The 9,608-nt window shown below is 55.2% G+C and overlaps 1 protein-coding gene across 1 annotated transcript in view; it reads right to left on the bottom strand.

The window, feature by feature from the left end:
- Positions 1-9,608, bottom strand: part of ATP11A (ATPase, class VI, type 11A) — a 93,793-nt gene that overhangs the window by 38,222 nt on the left and 45,963 nt on the right. Inside the window, exons 15-18 of the mRNA XM_011933952.1 lie at positions 8,519-8,692; positions 6,874-7,037; positions 5,099-5,170; positions 3,885-3,958 (exon numbers count right to left, since the gene is read on the bottom strand). Of these exons, the coding sequence (XP_011789342.1) occupies positions 3,885-3,958; positions 5,099-5,170; positions 6,874-7,037; positions 8,519-8,692 (484 nt within the window). The remainder of the gene's footprint in view (positions 1-3,884; positions 3,959-5,098; positions 5,171-6,873; positions 7,038-8,518; positions 8,693-9,608) is intronic.

Raw genomic sequence — 9,608 nt, 5'->3', positions numbered from 1 at the left:
TGAGGCTGGAGGGGATGGGAGAGTGGGGAGGTGGGGGATGGTGGGGACAGGGGAGTGAGCAGGCTAAGGCTGAGAGCTGGAACCCAGAGGGCCCCTGCAGAACTGCACAGGTGTGACCACAGAGTCTCAGTTGCTTAGCACAGAAAAGCAGGGCTCGGGGGTTAAACCACCCAGCTGATGTCGGAGCCGTTTCCCGACTCCCACGGTTTCCAGCCAATGCTGTGGTGTCATCAGATACAGTTTAGAATAACTATGGTCCAGATGACATAATGATGCATTCTTGAACAGCAGCACATTTTTTACTAGAAAATTCATGCTTCATGGCTCACAACTCATGCCAAGAGCATGTGAATGGCTTAACTTTCCCACTGTCTCAGCTTGTGAATTCCGCTGTAAGACACAGGACACCTTCAGCCTGAAGAGTTGGTCAGGAACAGCCTTGGAATAAAAAAACCCAGAGGACAGAGCAAAAGTCAATCTACAATGAGCAACGGAAGACCGTGTTTTGCAGCTGCTTTGCAGAGCCGTGCACACGCAGGTGACGCGACCGAACACACAGGATCCTGTCCCCAAGGCAGCCGGGCTGTGTCGCAGGTGCAGCCGTGGTTGGTGGCTGCCCCTCCAGGACCAGGAAGGGCTTAGTGCCATTTGGAGAAGAGAAAGGGCTACAGAACCTCAGTTTGAGCCCATGGTGGGGTGTCTCTCACTGTGTCTCACAGATGAGCTCAAGGACATAGAAAGCCAGGCATGACAGCAAATGTCCCCGAAATGGCTGGAAAACAGGACATCAAGGAAGCCGCTCCCAGAGGAGCTCTAGGAGGGTGCACGGTTAGGACTCTCCTCCTTCTCTTTCATCTTCTCTGTTTTTCTTTTTCATAGATGAATACGCTTCCGTACCCTCCCTTTCCTCTTTCAAGTCGGTGTTCCATGGACTGCGTGCATCTTACCTGGGGTGCAGTGAGCATCCGCAGGATCCCCCCAAAGAGAAAGACTTCACATCTCCCTTGGAAAGGGAAAGCCTGATGCAGCCGAGTAGCCTGTGACTCCCAAGTCCTCCCTCAAAATTCCACCGCGGAGAATCCCAGGAAAGCACATGACTGAGGTATAGACATCCGAAAACGGGAGGCCCCTGTTGGGGCTGCCCGGCCCCACAACAGTGAGATCCGGCTCCGACAGCCGCACCCCCACGCAGGGCTGAGCCCAGGAGGAAGCACGGGCTGTGAGCTGGCTGCAGGGTCTCCCCGCCCAGCAGGCAGAACTCCAGTGCAATTAGTGTGCCTCTCCAGGGAGGATTACCACTTACAGAACACCTTGTTTAATTACATATTCAAACTTCTCTTCAAAGTAACTGACGAGTGGCTGGCTTCAGACAGCAGGGCAGTCTCTCCTGCAAACTCTCAGGTCCTCGGAGAGGCCCTAGGAGGTCCACAAGCGTCCCCGTGCGGATGGGGATATTCTCATGGCACAAATGCCTCCAATCTGGATTCTTCCAGTGATCCAGTGGCTCTTCAGCCTTTTGATGGTAACAGAAGTTATTTACAAAGATTCTGTGGCGTAGCCCACAACATGAGCCCTGAGGTCTTGGGCATTCAGGATGCAGCAAAGACCCTTTGGGAGTGTGTGGCAGGGGTGGCTGAGCGCATGCAGAGGCGGCTCTGGAGTGAGCGCGTGGCAGGGGCGGCTCTGGGGTGAGCGTGTGGCAGGGGCAGCTCCAGGGTGGCTGATGTTTGCCTTCTTGGGCACTGTGGTCAGCCCCGCAAGTCATGGGCAGCATGTTCCAGCCATGGCTCAACAGCTAGATTCGACTTCTACAGGGAAAACCGCGTGATGGGATGGACCAGGAACTTCCTACCCAGGATGCGTCTAACCCAGGTAACTCCAAGTGGCTGAGACTCTCAGGACCGCGCCTCATCCGAGCCAGGGGGAAGGGCTCCGAAACACAGAGGTCTCATGCATCCGATCCTGTTCTCAGACCCTGTCCTGCTGATCCCCTGGTCCAGCTGGCAGAAGGTCTTCACGGGAGTCCTGGCAACATTCACACACACATGGTTCCTTGTCCTGTGACCATCAGTGGACGTCTCACTGTGGAGCCTGGATTCGTCCCACATTCGATGGCGTGTCTCAGAGGTGATGCAGCGGGACTGTGTCTAAGGAACCCGCGGAGGCAGGTGGCAGCCCCCCAGAGCAGCAACGGCACCCTCCTGGGGCTACTGCCCACCCCGGAGCCGCTATGACTCACAGGGCATCACTGAGAGCCACACCGACCCCCACAGCTCCTTCCGGGTCTTAGAAAGTGAAGCACCATGGTCCTGATCAGAAGGGAGCCCGATGGCACTGATGAAGGCCCTGCCCCATCTACTCTGTGCTAAAATGAAACTCGGCACGTCTTAGGAAAATGCTGGCACGAAGCTCTCCGGCCCGGAGTCTGTCTGGTTCTAGGGAGTGGCTGTTTGGTTGTTTGCCAGGCATCTTTCCAAAGAGATAAATGCAGCCTGGGATTGTCTGGTTTTAGGAAACAATGAAGAGGGAGATTCCACAGCTCTCGACAAAGCCCCGCTCCGCCACTGGGCTCTCAAGGGCACAGGATTTGGGAGCACGCAGTGGAAGGTGGCGTGACGTGAGCGTGTTGCTGAGAAGAGCATCGACTGTGCGTTCGGGATGCCTGTGGGCTGCTAGTAGCCGCAGACGGACGGACGGACAGCCCCACCACAGGGCAACGTCCCGCACGTGGCTGTGGGGCTGAGGGCCGGGAGAGGCTTCCTGAGCCGTCCGTGGAAAGGACAGATGGGTGAAAGGCCCTTCCTATGGGAAAGCACCGCAGGCAGCAGGGAACGAGGCCACTGCGGGGGGTGTGGGCAGTGCCCTCTGGGGACATGTAGGGACAGTCTGGCGATGAAGGTGGGTGAGAGCCTCAGAGGGGGCGCTGGGAGAGGCTGAGCACTGGCGGGCGGGAGCTCTTAGGAAGCGATGGCCACACAAAGGGGTGGCTCCTGCAGACGGAGCCCATGGGCCCTGCCTGTCCAGGGCAAACAGCCAGAGGCGCCCGCCCCTTCGAGCCTGAGCACTGTGGGCGGGAGCCTGAGGGGCTGTGCTGTTGAGTGACCTGTGGCACGTGTCATGTCCCACGTGACCTGGTGAGAGTGGGGGGAGACGAGGTCGTCCGCCTGTACATGGGGGATGCAAAGTGCCTGGGAGAGTCCCTCACAGGGAGGCCAGGGGACCACAGACGTGTCCACCTGGACTGGAGAGGGAATTGTCCGGGACAGCGGCAGCCACAGGTCAGAGTGGGGGGACCAGGAGAGTGCCCACCCGTGCGGGTCACCAAAACATCACAGCGGCCACAGGGCCCTGACTGCGCCCCGCCATTGCTCATCCCAGCTTTCCGGAGCACAAACCGAGTGTGCTGTTCTCAAAGACACACTGTTACAGCAACCGCCAATCAACAAAGCTCACTTTGCAATTTTGAATATTATTACAGATACATTTGCAAACCCACACTACCTTCTCCTTGAAAATGGTTATTTAAAAACATTTTATGTCATTTAGCTCTGCACAGAGAAAAGCAGGTGGGGGTAGCGATGGGCAGGGAACACTCACAAACGCAGTTAAGCAATTTTCAACAGTGCAGTGGTCCCAGCTCGACACTAAAAGCTGGACAGAGCAGGGGTGCCGGGTGTTTAGCCCAGGACTCCCTCCTCAGCATTTCAGGAATGTTTCACTTTTTAAAAATAAAAAATTAGTATTTTGAGAAGATCTGTCTATACTCTTTTAAAAAAGAACAAATCATTCTTAAACCCTAAATCCTTAAAGGTCCTGTAGAATTCAGTCATCAGAATAAAACACAACCACCATGTATAACTTAATAAAAGAAAAATAAATTTTACCTGTAGCGGATTTTACAATTACACTCATTCTCCTTCTAACTGAGTCAAAACTCAAAATTTCCAGCAATTCAAATCTGAAAGAGAAACGCAGAGGGTCACACCGTCCACATGGGTCCTCACGCGATTCCATCTGGTAACTGCGAAGCTCTCCGCAGCAGAATGGCTGGGGCAACCCTGGCCCCTCCTCAGGGGACACACGAGGGCCGCTGGGTGAGGGCTGGCCTCGCACGGATGCCCTGAGAGGCCTGGATTTGAAGGACGCGGTAGGTGTACCAGTGAGGCAGAGTCTGGGCCCCGTGGCACCTGTGGCACCAGCTCCTCACCACGTCCCCACCCGACCCAGGGCATGGGCTCACATTCTGCCAAGCAGGCTATGTTCCCTATGCACCAACTCCCTCCCCAAACATTGCTGAACAGACTCAAAGTTGTGTCAGAGCTCAGATCCTTGCCAATGAACCGGCGTTACCCTAAGAGATCAAAACCATGGAAAAAGCAAAGGACACTGGCGTTTTGCCTGGTGCCGTCCTGTTACCAGAAGACTCAGAAAACCTGTGTGGCGTCTGGAGCATCGGAAGTGTTTGGGAGCCCCTGCTGCCACCCCTCAGTCTCCTCAGGGCCTTGGACTCAGCGGGAAGCTGAGGAGGGGCTCTGGCCACAGTGCCAGCCCAGTTCGGAGCCAGGGGTTCCTCGGCAAAGCCCTGATCTAGAGTTCACGATTTCACCGCCTCCACGGCTGCAAACCCGGAGCCTCAACAGCAGTGACTTGCGGCCCCCAGGAAGCCCAGGGCGCTGTGGGGAGGGCACAGCCGGTGCCAGCAGAGGGCCCAGGAGCCGAATCAAGGGGTTTGTCCTTTCCCTTCCACTGGGGAGTTTATTTTCCCTAAGAATGAAATTTTAAAATCCAGGTGTTTTGAGGTCGTCACCACCAGATCTTGTGTCTTTGCTGGAACTGTGACCGCACATTCATGCTTATTGAGTCAGATCTCAGAAAAACCATCCAGGGGAAGCAGCCCTGTGGCTGAACCCAAGCCCTTCTCTAACGGTCCAGCACTTCTCCAGAACATCTGCTAACACTCCCGGGGTGTCCCTGGGAAGGAGAGGAAGCGAACTGTGGGAGAACACAGAGAACTTGTCTATTCCCTCGAATGCAGAACCTTATAAAGAATATTCTTTATTCTTTAGTCCCTTCACATCTGAGGGCGAGGTGCACATACCTTTCGACGTGGTTCTCCCTGTTTAATAGCTCCATGTAATTGTCCTTCAGCCTCAGGTAGGTAAAGCCAAGTCTGCAATGCGAAGGGAAACCGTGGGGTGAATCTGAGATACTGATGTTCCTCTTGCACTGAGTATTTGCTTTGTATTTTGGTAAAGCGTTCTTTTCAAAAAAAAAATACTTTCAGTTAAACAGAGATTATAAACTGCATTATAAAGTTAGGAAATTATCATAATGAACTTATTTACCATCTCAAAAAATCTTCCAAGAGCCACAGAATTTCTACCCCACCCAGCCCTCCCTGGTACACAGCAGTGAGGCACTTTCTTGTCAGTAGTAATCGTTCTCCAGCAGACAGTGGCGGGCACGTGGCCTGCAATTCTTGCTTCGATGACACCTTTGCTCACTGATTCGTGGGCTCTGTTGTTGCTGGTGAGCAGAGAACACGATGCCAGAGGGAGAGGGTCCCTGAGAGGCTGCGACTCCCAGACCAAGCCCCTTGAGTCACGACAGGGAGCGAAGGCCCAGCGCAGGCCTTCAGCCAGCACGTGGCGCCCATCAGGGAGCGAAGGCCCAGCACAGGCCTTCAGCCAGCACGTGGTGCCCATCAGGGAACGAAGGCCCAGCGCAGGCCTTCAGCCAGCACGTGGCGCCCCCATCTGTGCGACGCCTCCTCCTGCGTGCCTGAGGGTCAGCGACCTTCAAGGCCTTGTGGGAGCCGCTGGGATGGCCGAGACAGAGCATGGCTTCGGGATGCGAGAGGCCAGCAGAGGACCCGGGAGACAGACGTGCTTCCCGGCACAGCTGCGGCCATCATCGCGGCACCAGGGGGATGGGAGTGGAGGCCTCTGGCCAGCCCAGGAGGGAGCAGCGGCTGGAGGAAAAGCTTCAGGGCGGGGAGAAGTCTCAAAGGCGGGCAGGGCAGCCTGCCCTCACTTCTAACACCTGTGATGAAGGCAGTGGCATTCCTGGGCACTTGTGCTCCAAGAAGAGAGAAACCCAGCTCCAGGAAGCCTCACCTACGCGTGTGTGGGTTTACGCACGGAACGAAGGGCCCCAGTGATACTGCTGACGTATCTGTGCTGCTGCTCAAATTGCACGGAGAAAACACATTAGGTTAGCAGCGACAAAAACATGGCTGTAATTAGGGGAGAAGTGCTAACATGATTCTCACCACACTCAGTCCCTGAAGGCAGTGTCCCTTTATTACTTTTGGGGAGGGAAGATTCGGTATTAACAGAAGTCATGAGCTGGGTGGATTTGAAAACGGCTTCCCTGAGTTGAAATTATCCATGTATCTGGAATGTCTAAAGTATTTTTCCAAGCGTTTGCTTGAAAGGTGGGCGGTGAGAGGTCGTGCACCAGCTCCGCTCTGCCCCACCCAGGTTGTGGCTCTGGGAAGGCTGCTGGGCCTCTGGGCTTCAGTTTTCTGAGATGCAGGAGGGCTATTTGTGTTAAAGGAAGGATTGCTTCCATATTTTGAGGCCTGTGGTTATGTGGAAGGCCCTCTACCTTACTGCAGACCTCAGGAGGAAAAGCCAGCCGCGAAAAGTCAGAGCTGAAGAATCACGCGCCGGGGCCAGACGCTGCTTATCACGGTGGGAGGGGCTCATACAGGGACAGGGTCCCCAGAACCTGGGTGCAAAGGCGGCAGAGCTCAGTGTGCAGGGCATGGGGCGGGGCTGAGGACGCCTCCAGATGCAAGTCCCTGACTGGGGCCGGGGTGGGGCTGAGTCACATCGGGAAACCCAGGCAGACGCTCGGCCCGAGACGCACCTCTGGACACCTTCGACCAGCGCCACCTCGTCGGGCGAGGATGAGATGTACACACAGGATTTCCCCCCGTCTGGAGACTTCCTGGGGCCGTCCACGCTGTCATCATCTTTCACCTGGACGGTGTGGCAGAGACAGAGGGCCCGGAAAAACAGCTCCTCGCGCTCCTATAAAAAAGCAGTTCCCAGAACCCACAAATCACTATGCATCCACTGAAGATACAGGGAAACAGGCACAGACAGAAAACGCGAAGGAGGGGTTGGTCCCCGCAGCCACGAAGGCAGCTTGCGGGCGGTGAGGGGTTACACGGTGGGATGGCATTACGGCTTTCCACCATTCTCAAGCGCTCTGTGGTAACTGAAATTGACGGGTGACGAAGACTGAAACGGGCGTGTTCTTCAACACGTTTAGAAACCACAGAGGCTTCGCGTGCGCTCGGAAATGGCAAACAACCACGAGCGTCCAGCAGGGGAGACTGAGTCACATGGTGCTGCGAACAGACATCCACAAACACGCTGGACCCCGGCTGTGCCTCCGCCCCAGTGCCTGCGCAATGGGGACGTGCTCCTAACCGCAGCGTGTGTTAGACTAGACGTGACCGAGGCATCACTCCTGCTGTTGACTCACATTGTAATGTTCACCCTGAAACCCCCTAAGAAGCAGGAGCTATTATCCTGAGCCTGCAGCTGCAGAATCAGCATTCAGGAAGGTGAAGAGATGTGCTCAGGGCCACAGCCGGCTGGGACCTGATCCCCAAGGCTGCCCTGTGTGTGGGAAAATTCAGGAATGGCGTCGGCCTGGGACCCCAGCCCTGCCCAGAGATGCTGAGATCTGGAGCCACTGCACTCGGGGCGTGTGTGAGACTGCATGCGTGTGTCTGCGTGTGAGTGTGCCTGTGTGTGCATACGGTTTCTGGGCATATGTGAGAGTACATGTGTGTGTCCGCGTGTGAGCATGTGTGCATGTGTCTGTGTGTGCACACGGTGTCTGGGTGTATATGTGTGTCTACGTGTAAGCATGTGTGCACAGTGTCATGGAATGTGTGTGTTCTGCATGTCTGTGTGTGCACACGGTGTCTGTGCATGAGTACATGTGTGTATAAGCGTGTGTGCACACGGTGTCAGGGAGTGTCAGTGTGTATGTGTCTGCATGTGAGCGTGTGTGCATGTGTCTGTGTGTGCACACGGTGTCTGGGTGTGTGTGTCTACATGCAAGCATGTGTGCACACGGTGTCGGAGTGTGTGCACACGGTGTCTGGGCATGAGTATGTGTGTGTGTGTAAGCGTGTGTGCACACGGGGCTCAGGAGGAGTGTGTGTCTGCGCGTGTCTGCGTGTGCACACGGTGTGAGGGAGCGTATGAGTACATGTGTCTGCGTGTGAGTGCGTGCGTGTCTATGCACACGGTGTCTGGCTGCATGTGTGTTTGCCCTGCTTCTACGGTTTTCAGAACCAATTCTAACATGGGTATCGCCGAGCACATGTGTCCTAATGGGACACCGCACATATCGCACCTTCCGACCATCCCTCCCACTGAAGTCCACAGAGAGGAGCTGGATTTTCCTGGACACTCGAGTGAAAAGGGGTGGACTCAGCATGCACGCACAGCCCTCGCTCACACACTTGGACAGCGTGGAGGCTACCACCTACCCTCCCGTTGACGCTGGGGGACGAGTCAATCATGTCGATTCCTGAGGACTCTGGGAGGACCTGCCCGTTGCAGATGACGTGGGGCACGTAGACGTGGCCTTCGATGCAGCACTCCTTGAACTCCATGTTGTTCTCCGTGAGGGTGCCGGTCTTGTCTGTGAAGATGTACTCCACCTGCGGGCAGGGCACAGCAAGTCAGGATGCTCTGAGGGAGGCCCGCGCGTCTCCGAGCCAGACACACAGCGGCTGTTTCCTCTCCAGCTCCCACTGCGACTTGAATAGGCGGTGGGTTTCTAAAGGTTTTCCCCCAGACAGACCCCCTCACCGGGCCGAGCCACACTCCCGCCCCATCCTGCTTCCCAGCGTCCAGCAGGACCCAGCAGTCCTGGCAGGTGCAATTCAGGAGGACGGGTGGGGAGGCCTCGGGGCACCTTCTCTGGGTTGGGAGCAAAACAGACAAAACAGAGTGTGGTCTCGCAGTCACATTCCCCGGGAGGAGACATGGGTGGGGCCAGGGCTCCATTTGTTTGGGAAGACAGAGTGTGAGTGGGTCGTCCCGGACCTTACTTAACAACAATAAAAACCAAGGCTACGGAGAGGATGAACTTACTCTATCACGTCTCGGAGGTCAAAACCCACAATGCCATGTAAGGTTGAGAAGGTAAAATTCAAGCAAATAAGGACAAAACAAACCTCGGAGAAAATTGTGATATGTGTTAAAGATACAACCTGTCTTAACCTCTGATTTCAGATAAGCTCACGGCTCACACGTTTATCGTGAATAACTGAAGGTGGAAATTCTGGAACAGCGGCAGCATCTTGAGACTGAGTTCGGGCGTGCCCACGGGGCCGCCTCTTTCCCAAGCATTTTGGACAACGGATATTCAACCTGTGTACCCTTCTTACACAGGACTGTGAAGTAACTTAGAATAAACTCTTATTCGATCTCAAAAGTAATTTTGTTTTTATTTATTTTTTTGAGATGGAGTCTCACCCTGTCACCCAGGCTGGAGTGCAGTGGTGTGATCTCGGCTCACTGCAACCTCCGCCTCCCAGGTTCAAGCAATTCTCCTGCCTCAGCCTCCCAAGT

The sequence above is a fragment of the Colobus angolensis genome, unplaced genomic scaffold (assembly GCF_000951035.1).
Source record: "Colobus angolensis palliatus isolate OR3802 unplaced genomic scaffold, Cang.pa_1.0 Scaffold13, whole genome shotgun sequence".
Classification (NCBI taxonomy): Eukaryota; Metazoa; Chordata; class Mammalia; order Primates; family Cercopithecidae; genus Colobus; species Colobus angolensis.
Note: the sequence above shows the minus strand (reverse complement) of the source record. Positions and strands in the feature narration are given on the sequence as shown.